At 45.0% G+C, this 24,965-nt stretch overlaps 1 protein-coding gene across 2 annotated transcripts in view; it reads right to left on the bottom strand.

Annotated features, from left to right (window-relative positions):
* Nucleotides 1-24,965, bottom strand: part of LOC138953661 (extracellular tyrosine-protein kinase PKDCC-like) — an 87,138-nt gene that overhangs the window by 6,962 nt on the left and 55,211 nt on the right. For both annotated transcript variants that reach the window (XM_070325541.1, XM_070325542.1), the window contains exons 4-6: nt 5,713-5,921; nt 4,635-4,891; nt 224-400 (exon numbers count right to left, since the gene is read on the bottom strand). In XM_070325541.1, coding sequence (XP_070181642.1) covers nt 224-400; nt 4,635-4,891; nt 5,713-5,921 — 643 coding nt within the window. The remainder of the gene's footprint in view (nt 1-223; nt 401-4,634; nt 4,892-5,712; nt 5,922-24,965) is intronic.

Genomic DNA, 24,965 nt, shown 5'->3' with positions numbered 1-24,965 from the left:
AACCATACACCTTTATGTTTTGGCAAACGCATTAGACACATGTAATCTCAAAACCTTTACATGAATCATGGTCAAAAAGCTCACCTGTCCACGTATGCTGTTTTATCATTAGTCTATTGCCGGATGTTTTAACCACACACCTCTATGTTCATGGCGAACGAACTAGATATATACAATTAGGTAATCTCAAAACCTTTACCTGAATCATGGTCAAAGAGCTCACCTGTCCACGTATGCTGTTTTGTCATAATGAATCCCTTGCACTCTGGGTCATCGTCACAGATGTCCTCCGCTTCCCGCTGGTCAAAAACGGACAGGGTGCAGCCCCCACCCGACATACTCATCCGACACCGGTAGTCGTACTGGCCGGGTAGATCGCTCTGCTCCACCCGTTTGTAGCCTGAAAATACACAGACATGGAAGTGTTATGATGTGAAACAATGTCATTTGTTGATTTGAGAAACTAAAAGGTAAGGGAGCGCTCTGAATGCGTACGACGTTTGAACAAAGAGTAAGCTAGAGTTCTGATCTGCAGAACCGATCTCCTGGCGCCTGAGAGAATAACAGGCATTGAAATGAACAAGCGACTTTCATCTTCATTTTGGTGTCGTTATTGTTTGCGTCATTGACTTGAAGTTTACTGTACACTTTTACTTTTATAATGCTCGTTGTGCTGTCGTTTTCACATTCCGCCTCGTCAGCTCAAGGCAATGATGATGACCGTTCTTCCACCTCCCCGTTATCTATCTCTTCCTTATTGACGAGTTGAAAAAAGAGAAAGTGGAAGAACAAGAACAAGAACAAGAAGAACAAGAAGAAGAAAAAGATCAAGAACAAGAACCAGAAGAACAAGAAGCAAGAGAAAAAGCCCATCATTACAATTTACATGAAACGATGTCATGGATACACTTCAAAATAAAAGTATCAGTTTAACTCAGACAGTAAAAGACAAGCTCAACTTGCATAACTGTTCAGCAATAAGTCAATAACTATAGCTTCCATAACTGCGAGTTTTAGAATATGTTATACATACCAATAACATTTTAGATTTTATCAGTGATACTGCCAGCAAATGCACACTTCGTTAACACTTACGTAACACTGCGCAAACATCTTTGTTGCTTGGAAACCCTGCTAATCTTTCGCTCTTTAATTAATACTGTCTAAGAGATGACAGGGTAAAAAAGTATAATTTTCACAACTGAGGAATTGAGAGTCTGTCTCATACCAACAACTTCAATTGGCGAACATTTTTACACCCAGTAAAATGCACACTTCGTTAACCCGCGCGTGACACTGCGCAATCATCTTTTGTTGTCTGGAAACTCTGCTAATCTTTCACTCTTTAATTAAAACTGTATTGCATGGTGAGAACAGGAAAAAGTATTACTTTCACAACTGACGAAATGAGATCGAGAGTCTGTCTCATACCAACAACTTCAATTTGCGAACATGTTTACACCCAGCAAAATGCACACTTCGTTAACCCGTGCGTGACACTGCGCAAACATCTTTTGTTGTCTGGAAACCCTGCTAATCTTTCACTCCTTAATCTTGTCTTGGAGAGGAGTAGAGGGTTCGGGAGAAAAAAAAGTTCTGTCAGCACCGTCAGACAGAGAGTAAATATTGTCTAGCGCTCGTTCTGTTGTTTCGCCAGATGGCCGGGGTTGAACATCGCTAGACGGCTAATTACGATGCGCGAAAGCTTTGGATAAGGGAGGAAAAAGAAGAAGGGCAAAAGAAAAAAATGGAGAAGAAGACCCAGACGAGTGAAATGCTAAAAGATTGAAATGAGAGATGGGCACAGAAATAGAGATGGGGCCAAAAGAGGGGAATAGGGGTAGAAGAGAATGAAGAGATACTGTCGGACAGTTGATCGCAAATTTTTTTTTTTTTTTTTTTTTTTGGGGGGGGGGGGGGGAGTGGCAGGGGGACAGAGAGAAATTGGAGGTAGAGTTGGGGATGGATTAGGAAGGAGGTGCAGATGTAGGACAGCATTTGTTCGCAACCTCTAAGGGATCAGGGAGGGGAGGGGGAGGGGGCAGAGGGATGAAGGTGGAAATCGAGAACTAATGGCGGAAAGGAGGGGGGGGGGGGGGGTGGTGTCGTTTTCACTGATGATGTTGACGATAGGATGAGAGTGGAAAGAAAATGTTGACGCCGGGAAAAAAAATCCGGTGAATATAATCATTCCCCTCGGTGAGAACCAACTCATTATTGATAGGCCATTATATGGCATTTCTCATCAATATCGACTGACACCTCCGAGCGAGAGAGAGAGAGAGAGAGAGAGAGAGTGTGTGTGTGTGTGTGTGTGTGTGTGTGTGTGTGTGTGTGTGTGTGTGTGTGGTGTATGTGTGTGTGCGTGTACTCCATGAATTCCTTTTCCTCCGTTCTCTGCTATTTCTTGTGTGCTTATTATTTGATCAATTTCCCCCTCAAGTTGCTCATGTGGTAATGACACCTTTCAGTCCGTTCCGCTATGCTATTCAACGTGTCCGCATGCCATTTGCGAGACGAATCGCTCGATCGATGTGACTGATGATTTAAGTAGATGACGAGAGGGTCGGATTGTTCGCAAGGATTGATCAATGGATGACATCTGATGGATTAATTGGTCAGGATATAAAAGCTGTATTGAATATTCGCTTGTTGACATCATGGATTTATGAGAAGACGATAAAGTGCAGTGTTAGGATTGACGATTTAAACTGACCGGAATGTTCGCTTGGATTTTTCGTTGAATATGGCATCTGATGGATTAATTGATAAAAGGTATAATGAGACTGTTCGCACGTTGACACCATGGATTAATGGGAAGACGATAAAATGCAGTGTTAGGATTGACGATTTGAACTGACCGGATTGTTCGCTTGGATTGTTCGTTGAATATGGCATCTGATGGATTATTTGATTATCTAATTTGATTGTTAGGACCTCTCGTTGTCACCATGCATTTATCGGAAAACGATAAAGTACAATGTTAGGATTGAAGATTTGAGTGGGGCGGATCGCTTGCGTGGATTGTTCAGTGGATATGACATGTGATAGATTAATGGCTCTGGATTATAAAACAGAATAGGCCATACATGTAGATTATTCGCTCGTTGAGATCGTGGATTAATGGTAAGACGATAAAATACAATGTCATGATTGATTATTGAAGTGGATGAGCAGAGACCGGGGTTGTTCGCCTGGATTATTCACTGGATACGACATGCACTGGATTTATGTGGGTTATGATTATTAAAGCTTCTTAGATTGTTTGCCCATTGCCATCATGAATTCATTTATGGGAGACGTTGAAATACAACATTTGCTGGGTAATTGCTGAGTGGATAGCATCATGGATTTATGGGAATGCTAGTCGCATAAAAGAGCCGGCATGCTACAATATAGAGTGGATAATTTTTGAGTGGATCATGATAGATTCGTGGAACACGACAAGATTGTGACACGGTGGATTATGTGGATGTAGAAAAACTGAAATGTTTATTGTGTCTAAAGAAGATGGCAGTACGTACGAAAGATGAAAAACAAAACTGAACGCTTGATCAAACAATAATAATGAGGGACTACAAGCTATTGCTTGACAGGTGCTATGATAACAGCATTAATGTTGTTGCTGTTGTTTGTATCATAATCCTGAGTCGATGCACTTTAAAAAAAATAAAATATGTTGTGTAAATTATAATAGCAATAACATCATGTGTGCATGCGTGCGTGCGTGCGTGAGTGTGGGTTAGTGCGTGCGTGCATGAATCTCTGTGTATCTCTGAACACCACTCAAAAAAACGTTTTTCTGTCTTCACCGGTGTGCAAATGAAATGAAGGCCTGCATGGTTCCTGCATAAGGAGGACACCTCGCTGTTTAATTTCACACCTCCCAGAGCCCCCCACACAAAGCAGCATAATGCTTTATTCTGGTGTCACAAGAATGCACAGGGTATCGACTGACACCGCGACAGGCGCTAATCGCCCCGGCTCTCATCAAGTAAAGCAAACAGATCATGCACTGAGCAAACTGCTCGCCAGGGGGCGACGCTGAGCAAACACGCGCCACAATTCAATCAATGTTTCAAGTACACTAAGGCATGACCCCTCCCGTTATGCCTAAATTACACCCAGTGGTGGCAGAGTGAGTTCAGGACAACAATTGTTTTTTTTCCCTTGGTAAAATGTCCAGAACGGACCGATGCTTGGTTGGTCAGGGTGGAGAATATTTTCTTGACTGGGTGATAAATGTGTCTCCAGTGAAAACCCCTGTTACCAGAAGCACACTAACCTACTTTCACCGTCTAATGGTGGTTGAATGGGACTCGGATCAGCATAATACACTCTGGTCTACAGTAGACTGGATGCTGAGCTGAGGTACAAACCAGTCTTTAATGCCTAAACGATTGGCCTCAAATTCCCCTGGGCACCCACGTGTGTGACACACTCCTTGATCTAGTTTTACAAATTATTAACATGCACCAATGGCAAGTCACAAACGCTATAGATGCCAAGGCATTCATTCCAGCCAAACGTTTCACAACAACAATCACAAATCAACCATAAATAACAAACCAAACGGACAAAACTTCATACTTTTTACCCAAAACGTTCACACTCAAATAACAAGAAACACCCACTGGTTTCAAACTGGCCAGGCTCGGTCCGGTTGAGGTAGGCCCCGTTTTTGTACAGCTGCACGACCTTGTCCATCCGGCTGACCAGCTCCTTGGTGGTCAGCGAGCAGTTCTCGTAGGCACTGACCACCGTGTCGATGAGTGGCCGCAGACCGGGCGGGGCCCCGTGAGGCAGGAGGAAGGTGGTGAAGTGACGACCCGCGTTGAACATGTTGCGGTACTCGTTGTAGCCTTGGCATCGCCCTTCCACGCAGGGTAAGCTGTGTAAAAAGGTTGGAATAATCAGTATAATTGGTGAGATGTTTAAAGGCCAACTACGCCTCGTGGAAACGGTTAAATTCGCCTCACTGGCTCAGATCTGGTCAAGCTTTTTTATGGGTTAAGACCATCCCTCCACTTAGTCACAAACCAAAAATGAACAGCTCGGTCGCTCTCTTTGAACAGTGGTCTTTTTTCAAAATTAATTTCGAACTCGCCACAGCATGCAGTCAGGGTGTTGTTTTTATTTGTATGTGAACACATTGAGTGATGGTCTTATATGCCATGTAAAAGCCTGGCGAGATCTGAGACAGTGAGGCGAACTGTTTTGACGAAGCGGAGTGGGTCTTTCAGGAGAGGTGGAGAATGGAGTCAGAGGGGCCGAAGGGAGGGGATGGAGGGAGGAATAGATGGTGGCGGGGGGAGAGAAAGAGACAGATTGACGGACGGAGGGATGGGTAGACAGGCAAAGAGAGAAGAGAGATGCAGTTCCTTTGACCTCAAGGGGCTTTGTTGGGAGCCATGTACTCTGAGAAGAATGACAAAGTCACACAACACTGGCATTGATGGCTGATTTCAATAATACATTTTAGTTGTCTGCTGAATCCTTCTTCTGTCTCTTATACCACTAGCTGTAGCGGAAGTTTTACAATAATTAATACCTTATTTATCCAGCTGAACGTTTGTTGCTGCGAACTTCCTCCACTCCTGAGGTTAGTCTGTTGTGTCAACCAAACGAAAGAAACACATAAATTATAATGGCGGCTTTTGGTGGCTCTAAGAGTCATCAATAGCCGCCATTATGGTGCCTCATAAAACTTACCGTTTAGTAAAATTGGCCGACGAGAAGTGCAGAACGCACTGTGAATCTGAAGAGCAGGGCGGTTCATCGAAGCCAGCATCATCCACGTCCGATAACTTGAGAGCTCCATCCACTAGCACGAACTGCTGGCGCCGGAAGTCGTTCATCACCAATGCACCGCGCGCCGACTGCGCAAGGAAGTGGAGCAATCTCGTCAGGTCGTACGAGATCTGAAAATCAAGGACGAAAGAAATAATTAAGAGCCCGTTGAGTTAATTAGAAACTTGGTGAGAAATCTCGGGTAATAACTCAATGTCTCACACTTTGGCCGGCTAGTCCGGCAGTTGTTCTTTTTTGTTTCCTTGAACTTTTCATTTTGTCGCTGTTGTTTTTTCGTTTTGTTTTTTTGGTCGTTGTTGTTTGTTTGTTGGTGTTTTTGGTGTTTTATTCTGGGCATGTTGGCAGTATGTAGAGACACGAAATTAAAAAACAGACAGAGATAGGAACATGTGTCTGTCAATAAAACAAGACAATTACAGAGTAAATTACGTTTGCATCGCATTAGAGGCAAGTATAAATCACTGGATACAATGCAATCACACCAACAACTACAAAACTTAATACAAACTTTAAGTACAAAGGAAACCTGCAAAATTCGCGCAAGATGGACATCGGTTCTTTGAAAACAAAAAATAACATGAGTCATCAGACTAGTACGCGTACGCGATTCCGCCATGCCACGTCAAGTTTATCAAACTTTCCCATCCAATTTTCTCATCGCACTTTTAGTTTACTTTACCTAAAACGACTTTCCCGGTGGAAAGACAACAAAGAGTTGCCAGAACCCCACCTGCGGAAAGAATTCCGTGCCGCGACTGACTATGTGAACCTCATTCCATCCCCCCCCCCCCTCCCCCCAAACATTTCCAACAATTGCCAAAAAGCACCTCGTTTCTTTTTACCAATGTTCTCTCTGTCTCTCTATCTTTTTATGTGTCTTTGATTCTGTCTCTTTCTGCCTGTCTGTCTCCCTCTTTTAATCCTTTCTCATTTTGGGACTTCGTCTGAATGACTGTCTGTCTGAATCTCTCTCTTTCTCTGTCTATCTGCCTGTCTGTATGTCTATCTCTCTCTCTGTGCTTACTTTTACAATTATTCTTTGTATAATTATGTTCCACGGACAGGTTGGAAGATTAGGCTAAGCCTAAAACCTGTATCCTTATGTAATAACGTTCTGAGTTCTGAGTTCTGAGTTCTGAGCTCTCTCTCTCTCTCTCTCTCTCTCTCTCTCTCTCTCTCTCTAACCTCTTAGTTAAATACCGTGTAATGTATGTTTTAATCTGTAGTGTTGTGCGATTATTATGTTGTACCTTTTTGCACCTGATGAGTTAAATTATTTGCAACGTTAACACTCCTTCATAAGGGGCTATGGCCTATTGAATAAATTATCTGCGTCTGCGTCTCTCTCTCAGGCTCTCAAGTCCAATAACCATCCTCTTCCTCTAGAAACCCTTCCTTCCTTTCCCCCACCCCCCTCTCTCTTTTCCCCTAAAAGAAATTGGCGCAGGCGAGAGAAAGAAAGATCGAATCAAGCGCGTGCGAGGAGGGGGGCCCCGACCAACCCCGTCTCGCTGTACCCGTAGGAAAGCGATCTGGGGAAATGATTTCCATTCCGCAAATGTTTACCCAGGTCTTGTACAAACTTTCCGGATAACTACCCGGCACATCCTCCCTCTCCTCGCTTCTTTTGCGTGCGATGGAGCGACTCGAAGAGCGATGGAAACACGCATTGACAGGGTCGATGTTGTAGTCTGTTGTCAGTGAGAGAGAAAAAAAGGACGCCGGAAGTGAGGATCTTTGTCCTCCCCAGCCCCCCCCCCCCCCCCTTCAAAATAGTTCCAAAGATATTTGTATCTTTGTCAGCATGTTCAGCGCCAAATTCGACCATTATCCTTCGCATATACACACACTAACACCCACACACACGCACACACCAACGAAGCAAACATGTGGACAAGAAGCGTGTACACAAATCGATCAACGCGAAAAATTCATCACGTAATCACAGAAACGTAAAGACAAATTAGCCCGTTTTCCCCCCTCTCTGTCTCTACTTCACATAAATTCCTCTTTCGGGGGTTAAAATGTACAACTTCCACCCGTTCAGCAGCGTTTGCAGTCTCAGCCACCATCCTATATTGCTCACCCCATGCATGCCCTCGACACAGACTCCCCCAAGGGAGTTTGGCAGAAAAGAAAACAAAGAAAAATTGTCCGCCTTCAAAAAACGTTTCGCTCCTGCCCACAGACCAAAACCAACTTTCTCAACGCGCCCGTGCAGTATGTTTTTGCTCAAGTGTTTTCCCATTGTTGCCCGGAATACACACACACACACACACATACACGCACGCACACACGCACGCACGCACGCATACACACACACGCACGCACACACAACACACACACATACACACACACGCCTTGGTTTCAACTCCAAGGGTGCCAGAGGCTGTAGGGGAAAGCTATTGGAGAGATGGCTCCATCGCGCAGATGGTAAATTGAAGAGCCAAAAATCTAGCGGCTTGTTTAGACAATAGCTGCTGCTTTTGGATTAGCGGGCCCGAGGGGGGTATCTCGCGAGGTGGGAGCATAGATATTCTACTAGTGGGGTGGCAGGCAGAGAGGATAAAAAAGCTGCCGAGGTCTGGGACGACTGTAGGGGCTCGGTAGGGTGCCCCAGGGGTCCAGTCAGGGTGGAAAAGATAGCCAAAGTTCAAGCGTCGGGTAGACTCCGACAAGCGAAAACAGATTGCCCCTTTTCCGCGTGTGCCTGTGTATTAAGTTTATGGGGATCCTGGGTTTACTGTGCGATTTTTCTCTCGATTTTTCCCTTAGTTCCGGTGCCAGCAAAGGTCTTGGTTGGTGTCCGTCGATCCCTGTATATGTCCGTCGATCCCAAAAAAGTTTTACTTCCAATTTACTCGGCACTATACCTTAGGCCAAAAAAAAAAATAGGTCTGTTTACGGTAACCCGACCGACCCTAGTTTTTTCGCGCGACCCTAGACTTTTTTTTGGCATTTGGGGGAAAAAAAAAAAAAAATCTCGGTTTTTTGGGCAAAATAACGTAAAAATATGGTTTTTTGGAGAAAAAAAAAAAGAAAAAAAAAAACAATCCCGACCTACCGACCCTATTTTTTTGGCCTATGTTACCGTAAACAGACCTATTTTTTTTTTGGGCCTTAGCAACAAAGGAGTTAGTCGCAAGAATTGTGTTCATGTTATAGCACTTTGGTTTTGCGTTGATGTTGAAGCTTCTGTCGTTCTTTCAAAGAGAGAGAAAAACTCCACTTGTCCAATTCCAGTCGCCAAAAGAAAAACAGAAACAAAGAAAAAGACAGGGCGGGGCGTCGGATAATGGGGCAGTCGGGGCAAAGATATTCTACTTCTAAAATCGTTGGTCGGGGTTGTGAAATGGTTGTAATAGGGATAACGGGTAGTATGGACTGCTTTAATGCTTCCCCCTTTCCCCCCATCATAATTCAATGATCACGTTCTTCGAAGGCAGTTTTTTAGCTTCCCGCTTCGCTGCCAAAGACTCCTGACCAAAATTTAACAAACGTGACAAGTTAATGGAACTGACACACATTTTGAACATAATTTTGGGTTCCTTCTGACCAAAATTGAACAAACAGGACAACTTAATGGAACCGACACACATTTTTGAACAGGATAATTAAGGCCCCAAAAAGCAATCAGGGAGAATCCATTAAGACAACAAAAGCCACGACCGCACCATTTTGCTGGAAATGCAGTGCCTCTGTTACGGAACCACTGATGAAAACAAATGAGACAAGTCGGTCTGAATCCCCCAACCTCAGCTCGTCATTAGGGTTAAAATCTAGGAGGGGATTGGGGGGTGGGTTGGGGGAGGGGAGACGTTGGTAGAAGCGATGGAGTGGGTATGGGGGTGCTGTGTGTGTGTGTCAGTGTGTGTGTGTGTGCGTGTGCGTGTGTGTGTGTGCGCGCGTGTGTGTGTGTGTGTGTGTGTGTGTGTGTGTGTGTGTGTGCGTGTGTGCGTGCGTGTGTGTGTGTGAGTGTGTGTGTACGTACGTCTGTCTTACTGTAAGCCTATCTACGCGTGTAAAATATGTCTCCCTCCTGACCGTGACTATAATATTGTTTTTGTTTTATATCTCTCTGTCCATCTGTATGTCTGACTGCTTACCTGCTTTCCTCCCTGCCTACTATGTGTGTCTATCTGTTCACTCGCACAATTATTATTTGCCAACATGTAAAATGCATGTCTCCCTTTGCAGAGAAACTCACCCCACCATCAACCCTTTGCACCTACTCACACGAGTGTTTTTATGTGTCCCCATGTTTGTCAACGTGCTTGTCTCAGTCCTTCAGTTTACATGTGTGTATGTACACAATGACACAGCCTCACAAAGCAGAACTTGTCCCCCGCCCACCAAGTTTGGAGAACAACTAATATGACTCACACTGGCCAAACTACACCACACCACATGGTGGTTCGCAACCCATGGTCCTGACACCTTCATTTTCACACAACAACAGGAAGAAAATGGGAGGACTGCTTTAGTTTTTTGGGGACAAGTGTGAAGGAGGTGGTGGTGTGAGTTAGAGGGGGGGGGGTATTGGGTGGAGATTGCATGGGATGGGGATGGGGAGAGAGATGGAGAGAGACTGGGAGAGATGAAGAGAGACTGAGAGAGAAGGAGAGAGAGTAAAGAGAGGGGGAGAGAGATGGGGGAGAGAAATACAGTCAGAGATAGAGACAGAGAGTCGGAGATACAAAAAGAGACAGAGCGAGAGAGAGAGACGCAGACGCAGACGCAGATAGTTTATTCAATAGGCCATAGCCCCTTATGAAGGGGTGTGAACAAACGGTTCACATTACTTCGAGAGAGAGAGAGAGAGAGAGAGAGAGAGAGAGAGAGAGAGAGAGAGAGAGAGAGAGAGAAAGAGAGACAGAGAGAGAGAGAATGAGAGACAGAGAGAGACAGGCAGAGAGACAGAGTGAAAACACACACACACACAGTGTATATATCAGCCAGCCAACCAGACTAACAGATTCAGTGAGAGCATGAGACAGAAACAGACCAGAGACACAATTTACAGGCAAGGAGGGAGGAACAGAGAGAAACAGCAGTTATTTTTCCACGTCACGACGAAATGTAATCGAACCCCGGACCCTTTGTTATCCCCGACACCCGATAAGGCGTGATCCCTGGGAGGGTCACACGGTGATCGCGGCAAATCTATTAAAACCAACGCCAAGTGAACGGTCGTCGACTTCTTCTTCTCTCCTCCCACTCACCCCCCCCCCCCCCATCTCCCCCACACCATCCTCCGACCTCTCTTCTCCCCTGCACTTTCCTTTTGTGGACTGACAAAATGGAGATTGTAGTTTGCTTTCCTTTGTTTGTTTCTTTTTCTTCTGTGCTGTTTGCAAAATGATTGAACAAAATCACAAACACGTGATCTTAGATAATACACATGTACCTGTGACAAAATAAAAACAACAGCTGGCACGAAAGACAAGAAACCAAACCAAATCGACCAAGCAGCTGACTAAAAAAACACTTTCTCTTAATTAGAAACTTAATAAAAGAGAACGGTCCAGTGTATCTTGTCAACCGGCCTGCCAGTGTGATCTCTTGCGAACGACCAGAAGAAGAAGAAGAAGAAAAAGAAAGATCTTAACACCCATTAACATACTCAGCCAGATAAATAAGAGCTGCAAGGAAGGTATCCAAGCAGACTAAAATCAGATTAAATACGGATCCAAAATGTAAAATTTGCACATAATTATACTATACGTCACGAGGCCGAAAGTGAATAAAGTTTTGTTCAAACCAATCCAAGCAGTAATCTGTTGTCTCAGTGACACTGGCAATCAAACCATTTGTATAAACACGGGGTCTGGCTGAAACCAGATATAAAGAGAAACGACGACGAGCGGATGTCCATCACCTGGCCTCTCAAGATCCCCCAAGAACCTGACACCTTGACCTCACTCTGCAGGACAATATCACCCCTGAACTGACCGACCTCTCAAGTACACCTGGTCCGGACTTGACAAAGCGAGCACGGTGACAAAGGGTCAGGGATGCTGTGCTTTCAGATGAAGTCCGTGACAGCTAGGGGTTCTTGGTAGTGCTTTGACAAACGAAAACGTTAGCAATTGAAGAATGGATTAAAGTGTAGTTGGAGTCTGAATCTGTTCTAAGACTGGGACTTACATCATTGGTCCGTTAAAGTATACACTACTGCCACTTCACTCTCATGATCAATAGACGGTGTTCATAAATGAGTCTATTATCACAGTGGAAAAATTAGCTATGAAGTGCATTTTGTGCAACTGAATCGTCATTTTTTCCTTTAAATAGCTTTACCATTCATATCAACCAAAATACTTGAAATGATAAAATAAGAATGTCAACAATCACCCCCAAACACCTCACATCCCATCCCCCTACCAAGCAAGCCCCTTTAAAATCTTAATGGACTGGGGGGGGTGACGATGTCGTTTGCAGACCAGTAGGCCAGCTGACAAAGCATAACGGACAGCACAGCGGCGCCCAGTGGGGAGACAAAAAGACGAGTAGACAGTGCAGAGCCTCCGAGTACCATCTGTCACGCCCATGACCTCTGTTCTGCACACGCGACAACGTCAGCAGTGCCGCACGTGCAAGGGAAAAGCGCGCGCCTCAGTGTCGCGTGCAGCTGGCCCTATCACATCATCAGGCGTCACCTCCTTCGTAACGGCCGCTAAGAGTTTCAATCGATTAGTGACATTTATCCCCAGAACAACCCCCCCCCCCCCTCCCTCATTATTTGCCGTTTTTCTTTCACTAAAGAACGTAAAGAAATGTTTGTTTGTTTTGTTGTTGTTGGTGATGCTTTTTGTTTTTTGTTACTAATACCCGAACATTGATGTTCTTTTTCAGCAGAACACAACTTACACCCTTTCAAATAAGTGAACATGCTGTCATGTCTGAAAAGGCCCCGAAAGGCTTAAAATGAAAGAACCCGAGGGGTCTAAACCTTGTCAGCTCCAGCTCATCTATAAACAGAGCACAGAAAAAAACGCCTTGCTTTAAAACAATAACAACAACTTAAATAGGCACATACTAAACGCCGTAGGGATGACGCCAGCTTCATGCGCCTGAGGTGAAATAAACAACAACAACAAAACTATCTATATTTCGTAAGAAACAAGCATTATGGACGGACTGGGAGTGATAAACAGCAGGACCGCACGTGCAAACGACAAGCGCGCGCTGAGTATCGCGTGCAGCTGGCCCTATCACATCATCAGGCGTCACCGCGATCCCTTCGTCGTAAAGGCCACTACAGTGAAACCGAAGTTTTTGTGTGAGTTTTATACTTTTTGTTCTCGGTATCTTGTCTGCTATTATCGGTCTTCGCTCCCTCTCCCTGTGTCTCTCTGACCATGGAAATCAGGCCGACGCAATATTCAGCATGTGTCTGTGTTAAATCCGTCTGAATCCGATATATTTTCCATTTTGCTTTCCAAATAAGGCAAATTCACATAAACTTCAAACGGATAGCGATACAACCGTTTTGACCTCTAAAACATTACTCCACGCGGCCACGTCTAAAATTGGTGCAAAAGATCGGTGTTCCAAACTACCTCAAATCTGACTTATATACTACCTGGCGCCCAAAATCACGTGAAATACCAGAGTAACGAGGCATAAGAACGAGCAAGTTTTTTTCGAAGTTCAAACTACTCTAGAATTGAACCTTCCCTCTCTTCCCTCGACCGTCCGGGACACAACAGACTTAACCAGCATCTCCACAAGAAGCTGCATGTTGTGCCCTCCCCCATGTGTTCTTGTGGGGAAGCAGAGCAGGACACGGCCCACTTAACACTATAGCGCACGTTTTCCACCAACCACACCCATCCACGCCTCCCATGCAAGCAAGTCCGGTCCCTGAGAAATGGGGGGGGGGTCTTCCGAAGAGTGATCGCTCTCTTCCTTCCTTTCCCTGATCCCCCAGCAGTTTGGGACAAGGCCACAATCCTTTGTTCTGTCGCAGACAATGGCTGTTAATGAACTAACTCTCTGGCAAGATTTAAGCAAACAGACAGAAGGACATTTTACTGCATTAGTAGTCGACCAACAGCTCCTCGCATCCCTTGTCGATTCCTTCGCGGTGATGATTTTTTGGGGGGTGGTTGGGGGGTGGGGTAAGTCTAGGGTGAAGGAGGGATTGTGACAACATGAGTTTTGAGTGGAATGGACATCGGTGGGTTGGTGGTTGAGATGGGGGAGGGGTGGAGGTGGGAAGGAATAGACAGTTTCATTGTCAGTGTGTCTGTTCCTTCTCAATATAAAGTTTAGAAACTAATAGGTTGATAAATTGACAAACACATACACACAGAAAGACAGACAGACTGATGTTTGGACACACACAAGGACACCACAGACCATGCCGTCACCACTGGGCCATGCATGAGACACTCTCTTAGTCTTCAGTAGTGATAATGAGCCCGAGTACTCCGATGCAAAAAGCAATGACAAACTCTTTCTGTACATTACCATGCAACTTCCTTTCACAACACAAGGTAGTTGCTCGTCAGTTGAAAGGGGATATTCTAGATCCAGGTATATACAGTGTCATAGTAATTTCATCTGGTATTATTAATACATTGTCCCCTACTTACATTGATGCACATACACCCACATACCCACACATGATGACAGTTCACAGACACGCACACTACAAAATGTCCTCTTTCATTTTTAATCTGCGGTTTCGAACCCGACCCGAGCGTTGCATGAAACGCCAAAGCTCGAGCATCTGCCGAGAGAGAAACGAAAACCCGAAGATCGAGCTTTCAGCGTCAGTGCATGTCGCAGTGTCATCAAGAACAGGCTAAAGTACAGCCACGACCTTTATCACCCCAGTCTCCTCCCATAGCCTTCATTGTCAGCAGTAAATTGTCTGCTCGGTGCTCCCACGATGACCGTTCTAGCAATTTGCTTCCCATTTGGACCGTTGAAAAAAAAGCTAAAGGTCGGAACCGGTTTAGGAACGATGGGGGTTAAAGAGCCCCACGAACTGCCGTAGACGGCGTCCAACATTGAGCGTCCCCCAAATGATAGGACGGATGGGGGGTGACAGGAGTGGGGGTGGAGGGAATGAGGACCTTTCAGCGCTCTCACAGTCCCCAGTCCCAACTCGTAAACACCTCAGCCCCTGCATAGAAATCGTTTTGTACGAGTCTCCATGAAACAGAAATCCCCTTTTGTAGGGAAGAGCGCGGAACAGAAATGGCTGTTGTGCCACTGTTCATCCCGGCTAAGCGCGGTCTGAAAGGAGAACTCGTGTGCCTAACCCGCCGTTTAAATGAATGTTGAAAGACTCCTTAGGGCGCGACAAAGCTTGGTTGGACAGGTGGGATTTCTCTGTGGTGGAGGTGGGGTGAGGTGTGTGTGTGTGTGTGTGTCACCCGATGGCGGTGGTGGCTAGAGCAAAGACCATGTATACGAGAGAGTGGGACTTCCTCGTCTGATGTGAAGAGACTGAGAAATCACAAATGTCCGTCTCAGTGTGACAATTTTAGTCAGACCCCACCCGCAAATGCATGTATAATGCTTATTGCTGCAGTACTAATAAGTTACTATACAAAATATTTACATTTAAATGATGGCAGGTCCTGGAAAGTGATCTAATCACCTGCCAATACGCCGGAACAGCGTTCACTGTATAGCGTGTTTGTCGAATTTGATTTCGCATAAGAGGTTCATGACAGCATTAGTCATGTAGCCGTGAGTATTTTCGATAACTGTTATTCTGCATTCCAAAACTCATCGGAAGCCATACACATTTGTTTGTTTGTTTGCTTCACGCCCAGCCGACCACGAAGGGCCATATCAGGGCGGTGCTGCTTTGACATATAACGTGCGCCACACACAAGACAGAAGTCGCAGCACATACACACACATATATGAAACAAACAGATGCCTTCGAATGCGCAAGCACGGATTTGTCGTTTCTATAACGACCCACAGAAAAGGTAACCCTGGAACACACAGGATTTGAAATAATGCTTCATTTTGATGCGGATTTAAGACAAAAAATTGCGAATAGGGGTCAGCCAAGGTCTCACAAAAAGAATATAAAACTTTTAAAAGTATATTTGAACCGATCTGAGAACTCCCTCTAATTCAGTAGCAAAAGAAGGCACACTCAATCCACACACAACAAGAAAGCTACACACAAGTACACACATGAAAACAATTTACCGCAGCTCTTCAAAATCTTGACAGTGCGCGTCTTGAGTTACGACACTCGACGCAAGCGGCAGCTAAATAAATTTTCCCCTGTCTATTTATCGTCACCACCCCCACCTCCACCCCGACCTTCTCCCCCACCCTGGTTCCCCTTAGTGCCTCTCTCTCTCTCTCTCTATCTCTCTCTCTCTCTCCCTCTCTCTCTCCCTCTCTCCCCCTCTCTCTCTATCTCTCTCCCTCTCTCCCCCTCTCTCTCTCTCAATCTCTCTCTCTATCTCTCTCTCTCTCTCTCCCTCTCTCTATCTCTCTTTATCTCTCTCCCTCTCTCTCTCTCCCTCTCTCTCTCCCCTCCCCCCCCTCTCTCTCTCTCTCCCTCTCCCTCCTCTCTCCCTCCCTCTCTCTCTCCAATCCAGATTTGTCTTCTCTTCTCTCTTCACAAGCTGGCAGCTATATAAATTCTTCCCTGTCTATTTATCCCCCCCCCCCCCCCACCTCCCTTCCCACCCTACCCAAAAAACCCACAACATTTTTTTCTCTTGATATTTTTCTCTTCAAGCCACAATCCGCACGGCACGCTCCAACGCCCTCAATTACCCACCGCAGTCGTTCGCCACCCTCGCCCGGGCTCGTAAATTCCCCCTCGCAACGACCTGTCCCGTGCAGAAGGCACTCTATCCAAAAGCCATTACCTCCCTCCCAGCGCGGGCCCCGCTTCACCAAATGGAGCAGGCAGTCTTCGGGCGAACCTGAGAAGCATAAGCTACGGAGCAGACCTCTGCCTGAACTGGAAAAACGGTTTTCCAGACGGAGATAGGTGGATTCGTAAGGGCTATATACAATGATGAAAAGGGATTTACACAGGTAGATGCATGCATGGGTAGCGGGAGTAGTTAGTGGGTGGGATCTACTATCCCCAGAGTGTCTGAGTTGTCTTTCTGGTTTTCTCTGATTTTAGGAGGATCCCAACCGAAAAACGGTTTCCCAGGGCAGACAGTCCAACGCATTAGCTGCAGTGAAAGCGGATTAAACAGCAGGGCCAGAACAGGTGGGTAAGCTCTCCAACAAGAGACGTCTTTTGTCTTTGTTCTTCTCCGATTCTACAGGGAGAGATCCCAGCCAAAAACTAGTTTCAGAAGAAGTAAACAATCGCAGGACACAACGAAGAAGGATTTTCACAGAAGGACTAGTACGGGCTGCGAAACCTTACTATCCTCAGAGGAGACTTCTTTTCATGTATCTATCCCTTTGGTTTTGTATTATTTTACATGGCCACTAAGCAAGATCCCAACAGAAAAACGGTCTCCCGGGGCAAGCAGAAAATCGTGGAGGCCACGATGGAAACGGATTTACACTATAGGTCCAGTAGTAGGCGGGAGAGATCTCCAAGAGACGTCGACTATCCCCAACGGGGACTTGTTTTGTCCTGTGTCTATGATGTTTTGGGTTGTTTCTATCTCTACATGACCACTGGGAGAGAGATCACCACCAACAATGCTTTCCCAGAAAGCAGAACATCTTAGGGGCCACAACTAACGCGGAAAGCGAAATAACACAGCTGAGCTAGCAGGTTAGAGAGGTCTCCAACAACTTTTTGTCGTCTGCATCCACTTTTTTGGTTGTCTCTGATTATAAAGGATCTCTTACGAAAATCACATCTGAAACAATCGTTTCGAAAAAATCAACAACAGAAAATTGCAGGCTGCAACGAAAGCGGATTTACACAGGGCCAATAGGTGGAAGAGAACTGCTATCGTGATGCTTTATATTCTGTGTTTCTTGTTGTCTATGTCTCTACATAGTCTTGAGTCGAGCGTTTGAAAATGCCTGAGCCTGAAGGCGGGCGTAACTTACACCTCTTGGTATGAGCCTGCCTTAGAGATGAGGACGACAGTTGGCCTGATGGCCAGAATAGCGCGCTGCATTTTCCTGCATAGAACTAAGACGCGTCTGCCCCGACGGTGCCTGAGCTAAACACTGGCGGGCACTGCTCACAGCCCGGCTCACGGTACTGTAAACATTCCCCGTCCCTTCACCTCTCTCGCCACCATCCGCCCTACCCTTGGTCTCATGCCTGTACAGGGCAACCCGCGTAAGGCAGAACATCGCAGGGAATTTACAAGCGGAGTATTCACCGTTTTGTTTTGTTTTAGTCAATTGTCTGTTTCTCGATCACTGGGGGTACTAACGAACGATGTAAACGTCTACTGAACTGGCACTAGTAATCTGCCGTAGACTCCTAGACCTGACGAGTGGACATCCAGAAATGTCTCCTCATAGAACCTGTTCTAACATGATAGGTCTATTCAAGTCAATTAACAAAACAACCGTAAACAGCGTCCTTTATCGACAGGTGTCCTCTGATCAGAGGGTCCTCAATTATAACTGTGATCATTTAAACTTATTGGACAATCATCATTCTTAACCGTTTCTAGAGCTTTCGAGCATTTTTTCAACATTCTGAAAACCAGCTCTGCCAGAACTATATTATTCAAAGCCTGCACACATATAAACTACTAACTAGTCGTAAAGCCAAACAGCAAAGTAGACGTAAACAGTTTTACACTGACGTCGATGACAGGCGAGCTGGAAATAGCTAGCCTATCGCATCGTTCAGCTGGCATTTTTCCTCCCTCTTTGCCCCTCTCCCCCTACTACCTCTTTGACAAGACAGGGGGAAAAACAAAAGTTTTATTTACTATGCAGTAAATGTCGGGAGCGCGGAAAGAACGAGCGTTGCACGAGGGTGAGCAAGACAAGCGCTGCCAATGAAGCACTTACCGCTGTCACGGAGTTTACACAGAGCTAGCAGCTCACAGACTTTATCCTCTTCCCCTGGTTTTCTTCTTCAGTTCTTCCTCCTCCCCCCTCCTCCTCCTCCTCCTCTTCCTCTCTCCAGGGGAGCAAGCAGTCATAGACTTGATCCTCCTTCGTCGTTATCTTCTTCTTCTTTCGATTTCTTTCTCTCTTCTATCTCCGTGTCTGCTTGGGGTATTGTTTTCTTCAGTGTGGAGTAGATATTCATGAACTATCGGTGTGCCCAAAGTAACACGTCACTGCCTGCCTGTCTTTTTACATTTAGTCAAGTTTTGACTAAATGTTTTAACATAGAGGGGGAATCGAGACGATGGTCGTGGTGTGTATGTGTGGTGTTGTGTGTGTGTGTGTGTGTAGAGCGATTCAGACCAAACTACCGGACCGATCTTTATGAAATTTGACATGAGAGTTCCTGGGAATGATATCCCCGGACATTTTTTTCTTTTTATCGATAAATACTTTTGATGACGTCATATCCGGCTTTATGTAAAAGTTGAGGCGGCACTGTCACACCCTCATTTTTCAATCAAATTGATTGAAATTTTTGTAAAGCAATCTTCGACGAAGGCCGGACTTTGGTATTGCATTTCAGCTTGGTGGCTTAAAATTTAATTAATGACTTTGGTCATTAAAAATCTGAAAATTGTAATGAATTTTTTTTATATAAAACGATCCAAATTTACGTTCATCTTATTCTACATCATTTCCTGATTCCAAAAAACATATAAATATGTTATATTTGGATTAAAAACAAGCTCTGAAAATTAAAAATATAAAAATTATGATCAAAATTAAATTTCCGAAATCGATTTAAAAACAATTTCATCTTATTCCTTGTCGGTTCCTGATTCCAAAAACATATAGATATGATATGTTTGGATTAAAAACACGCTCAGAAAGTTAAAACGAAGAGAGGTACAGAAAAGCGTGCTATGCAGCACAGCGAAACCACTACCGCGCTGAACAGGCTCGTCATTTTCACTCCGTTATATTGTGCACAAGCGGCGGACTACGGTCATTGTGAAAAAATGCAGTGCGTTCAGTTTCATTCTGTGAGTTCCACAGCTTGACTAAATGTAGTAATTTCGCCTTACGCGACTTGTTGTTTGTTTTTGTTTGTTTGTTTGTTTGTTTGTTTGTCTTGTTTTGTTTTGTTTGTTTGCCTGTCAATCACAACAGAAAGAGAGAGAGAAAGAGACTGACAGACAGACACAGACAGACAGACAAACAAAGACAGAAAGACAAAGAATGAGACAAAATCAGATTTATTTAGACATGGGCAAGATCTATATTATCCATGTTTACAAAAAGGTTTCGTTAATCAAAAAGACAGAAAGACACAGGGGACACCCCCCCCCCCCCATACCTTTCAAACTATCCATACTTTACTCCTTAAAACTCACGACGCTTCTTTCATCCACAGGTAAATTTGTGTTGGTGCTGGGTGCGATTTATGGGCAGAGGGGGGAGAGGTTTGCATTCCAGTGAAGCGGAGTCCTGACATGTGATGGCCCCTGCTGTTCTTGTCAGACCCAGCTTATCTCTCCCCCCTCCCCTTTTCAACTCTGGCACCGGCCGAGACTCTTTCTTTCCTGCACCATGCAGTACTTATACCTGTCTTATATACCTATCTGGTTCAGGTAGGGTCTTTTTCTGTCTGTGGGTTTGTGTGTCTGTCTCCCCTGGCCCCGTTCCCCCTCTCCAACTGCCGGTTTTGTTCTTCTAAATGCCCGCTTATCTCGGCCCACTTTCCACACGTGTATAGTATTTCTATACCAGTACTTATCAACCTAGCGATTCAGATAGAGTTTATGTCGGTGTGTTTGTGTGTTTGTCTGTGTGTGCCTGACTATGATTCGCTCTCTTTCTCCTGCGTGTTTTTTTTTCAAAGCTAGTTTACTTCGGCCCTGGTGTATAAACTCTGGCACCGGCCCTGTCTAACTATACCTGTTTACTGGTCTTCCTACCTGTACCAATATACCTAACTTATACATGTCAGGTTAAAGTGGAGAGAGAGAGAGAGAGAGAGAGAGAGAGAGAGAGAGAGAGAGAGAGAGAGAGAGAGAGAGAGAGAGAGAGAGAGAGAGAGAGAGTGAGTGAGTTCCGAGCCTGTGTGTGTGTGTGCCTACCTTCCACCAACATGCTCATTTATCATCAGGGATGAAGAGGCAGCGCTTCCTGACTGTGAAACAGTTATGTTCCGGAGAGTAGGTTGTTCAGTGAGTTATTGTTTGCATTCTTTCTCAACTCAACTGCATAAGCCTGAGTGTTTTCCGTTTTGCTACACAGCATCCATTCTGCCTTGTCTGTGATTCTTTCTTTGAACGTTTCCGTTCACCTTCTGTTTTCAAAGTCTAGAGGAACAGGAATATAAAAATGTGCTCTCCCTCCCTCTCCTTTCCCCTCCCCCCCCCCCCCTCCTTTCCCCTCCCCCCCCCCCCCCCCCGTCAATCCGGGAAACACCATATTCTCGGACTGCTGAGGGATGAGGAATCCAATCGAACTGTTTTGCACGTAACTTATTGAAAAATAAACACAAAATCCTCCAGCATTTCATCAACATAAAATATGTCATCCGTTAAATACGCACAAGCCAAAATCAATGGAACGCCCGTTTTAAGACCTCAACAAATGTGGAAAAGTCAGGTGTTTGAAAGGATCGAGGGAGTTCTATAATATGAACGTAAAATATATGTGTGTGTATGTGTGTGTTGGGGTGTGTGTGTAACTTATGGGGGGGGGGGGGATCCACTGTTCTTGCAAATACTCCAAAATTATCCTCATTCCCTAAACATAAAAAGATTAACGAGAGAGAGAGAGAGAGAGAGAGAGAGAGAGAGAGAGAGAGAGAGAGAGAGAGAGAGAGAGAGAGAGAGAGAGAGAGAGAGAGAGAGAGAGAGAGAGGGGTTGCGTGTGTTCGTGTGTGCGAGAGAGAGAGAGAGAGAGAGAGAGAGAGAGAGAGAGAGAGAGAGAGAGAGAGAGACAGACAGACAGACAGACAGAGAGAGAGAGACAGAGACAGAGAAAGAGACAGACAGGAAAGACAGACAGGCAAACGGACAGACAGACAAACAGATTAAGACAGAAACAGCAAGACAGCTAGCTTGCAAACACGTCAATACCAATGATGGTCCATCAAACGGCGAACGGCAGCGCAGCGAGGGAGGGTCGAAGCCATAACGGGCGGGCGGGGGGTAATGATGTGTTTTTGATTCAGCCGGGGGACTAGGGCGACGATTAGTACTTCATTAAGAGATCCACGACGTCGAGTCGGCGTCGGTCATAAATCAAGGAATTCGTCTCGTAGTCTGCATTATGGTGGCAGGAATCAGTATTGCTGCGTGCGGAAATAATAGCTTGCTGATATGGCAAAGTTTGTCAGTTTTGCTAGGTCTGGAGAGAAAATAATGACTGGTGATGGGTTTTTTGAGAATCATAACTTCCATTACAGGCGGCAAGCCAAACTCAGTGCGGCCAGATTCACCGGAGGAGTTGCTTAATTAGATGCAAGAACAATTTATAAACAACCTGATCTCATAACTAAAGACTAACGATTGAAGAAGGTTTATAATTGCAATCGCAGTTACACTCTATCGTCTTTAGTACCGTAGATCTTGCAATTTCAGATGTTAGTCTTAAAACGTGTGTTCATTTTAATTTATTAACAGACTCCATCCCTTTTAAGATCTGATATTCTTTATTTTTGGGCACCCTTAAAAGGGCTGTTCCACAGTATTAAGATACGACCAGAACAAAATACAGCCAGAAATCTTCAACCAGTAAAGGAAATATCAATATTTCCTTTTAAAGCCAAAGTGCACGTGTAGCTTTTCTCTCTATTGTCTCTATTCCGTTCCACCGCACACAAGTATAAACAGGCCACATAATTAGGTTTTCGCATGAGAAAATACGTTGTCCGATTCCGGTTTCCCGTCCAACTCAATTAACGAAATTCATCCCAACGGTTTGAGCTCGAGTTGCTCGAAATGGCTAACATGCATCCCGGACAAGATGCTCCTTAAGTCAATTTTTGGGGACTGCATTAATGAAGGGACGAAGCCCCGGCTGAATTAACAAGTGCATGAATATTCAATCTACACGCTCGGCGGCATAACTTAATTAACTCCCTGTCAAGGACTGTCCACTCTGTCTCTCTTTCTCTGTCCCTTTTACCGTCTGTCTGTCTCTCTGTCTGTCTCTGTCTCTCTCTTTTACCCTTGGCCACACCCACACACACCTACGCATACGGGGACAGGGAGATAGAAAGAAAGAGAGAGAGAGAGAGAGAGAGAGAGAGAGAGAGAGAGAGAGAGGAGAGAGAGAGAGAGAGAGAGAGAGAGAGAGAGAGAGAGAGAGAGAGAGAGAGAGAGAGAGAGAGTTTGTTTGTTTGCTTAACGCCCAGCCGATCACGAAGGGCCATATCAGGGCGGTGCTGCTTTGAAATATAACGTGCGCCACACACAAGACAGAATTCGCAGCACAGGCTTCATGTCTCACCCAGTCACATTATTCTGACACCGGACCAACCAGTCCTAGCACTAACCCCATAATGCCAGACGCCAGGCGGAGCAGCCACTAGATTGCCAATTTTAAAGTCTTAGGTATGACCCGGCCGGGGTTCGAACCCACGACCTCCCGATCACGGGGCGGACGCCTTACCACTAGGCCAACCGTGCCGGTAGAGAGAGAGAGAGAAAGAGAGAGAGAAAGAGAGAGAGGCAGACAGACAAAGAAAGAGAGAGACAGAGACAGAAAAAAAACAGGAGCAGAAAGAAACAGACAGAGAGAGAGAGAGAGAGAGAGAGAGAGAGAGAGAGAGACAGGCAGACATACAGACAGACAGACAGACAGGCAGGCAGGCAGGCGGGCGGGCAGGCAGGCAGGCAGGAAGACAGAGAGGGAGAGAGAGACAGAGAAGGAGACCACAGAGACCGAGACAGATACAGAACCGTTCCCTCCTTTCTCCATTTAATAATATTATTCAATAAAATTACTCATGCACACAGAGAAATACAATGTTAATCGCTAAACCTGTCTCGTGCATTTAACGCGGGTGCATCATTCACCATCTGCCTCCTGATTTGGTTTGGGATTCTTGAGTTTTGTCAATTCTCCTGCTGGGAAATAATGGGGAGGCTGCCTTGAATATTAAACGTCGAAAAACAAAGGGAGGGGATGTTGTGCACAGATATGCAGATCACACGAGAAATAAAAATCACGATTTCTGATCAAATGCACTGACTGTGTAATATTCTTAGAAAATGCAAGCGCCAACAAATTGTGTTCCACGTTTTCTTCTTGCTGTTTTGATCATTTATTAATAAATTATAAGCAAACAAAGACGAGAAGTTGCATGTGCCGTGCACAGCATTGTTATGGACAATGACTCCAGCCCGTGCGATTATCTCTACTTCAAAGAAATACAGGGATTTTGCGTGTAGTGGTACTTTAGTTAATACACAGCACAGTTTGAGATGTATAACATTGCTTGCATTTGCATTTAAATGTGTATCCTCGCTTTTAGTTATATTCACAAATGAGACATGTTTGTTTGCCTGTCTGTCTCTTCGTATATCTTTTTCTCTCCATTCCATGAACTTACAATTCTAGGATTGTTAAGCCCTATCACACACACACACACACACACACACACACACACACACACACGCACACACACACATGCACACACACAACAAAGTCCCGCGTCCAAACGGACTTTACCTACACTATCCCCCTCAACAGAAAATGTTCTGTCTGCTGTCTCTGCCTTGCCCCCGTGGTATGTGTTAGAAGGGCCATTTTGTATTCAGAACGAATCAATGTTCAGCCTGTGACAATGTGGTGTTCCTTTCACTAACGGTTAGGCTTTGTCTCCGAAATATCAACAACCTAACACCAAAACCAGCTTCAAAAAGAAATATACATAGGCCTACCAGCTTCTTAAAAGAAAACGCTTCTCTTATATAATGCGTCTCCTACTAGTATCTGCTTTGGCTTGAATGTCTTAGATCAGGGCGAATCAATTTTCAACCTCTGAAAATGCGCTATTTTATTCATAAACAATTATGAAAACCCCTCCTCGGCTACTATTCGCCTTGGCTTGTATGTCAGAGTAAAGCCATTTTGTCTTCAGAACGAATCGATTTTCAGCAAATGAAATTCCGCTA

The sequence above is a fragment of the Littorina saxatilis genome, linkage group LG17, assembly GCF_037325665.1.
Source record: "Littorina saxatilis isolate snail1 linkage group LG17, US_GU_Lsax_2.0, whole genome shotgun sequence".
In the NCBI taxonomy this organism is placed as follows: domain Eukaryota; kingdom Metazoa; phylum Mollusca; class Gastropoda; order Littorinimorpha; family Littorinidae; genus Littorina; species Littorina saxatilis.
This window is presented reverse-complemented; position numbering and strand designations above follow the sequence as displayed.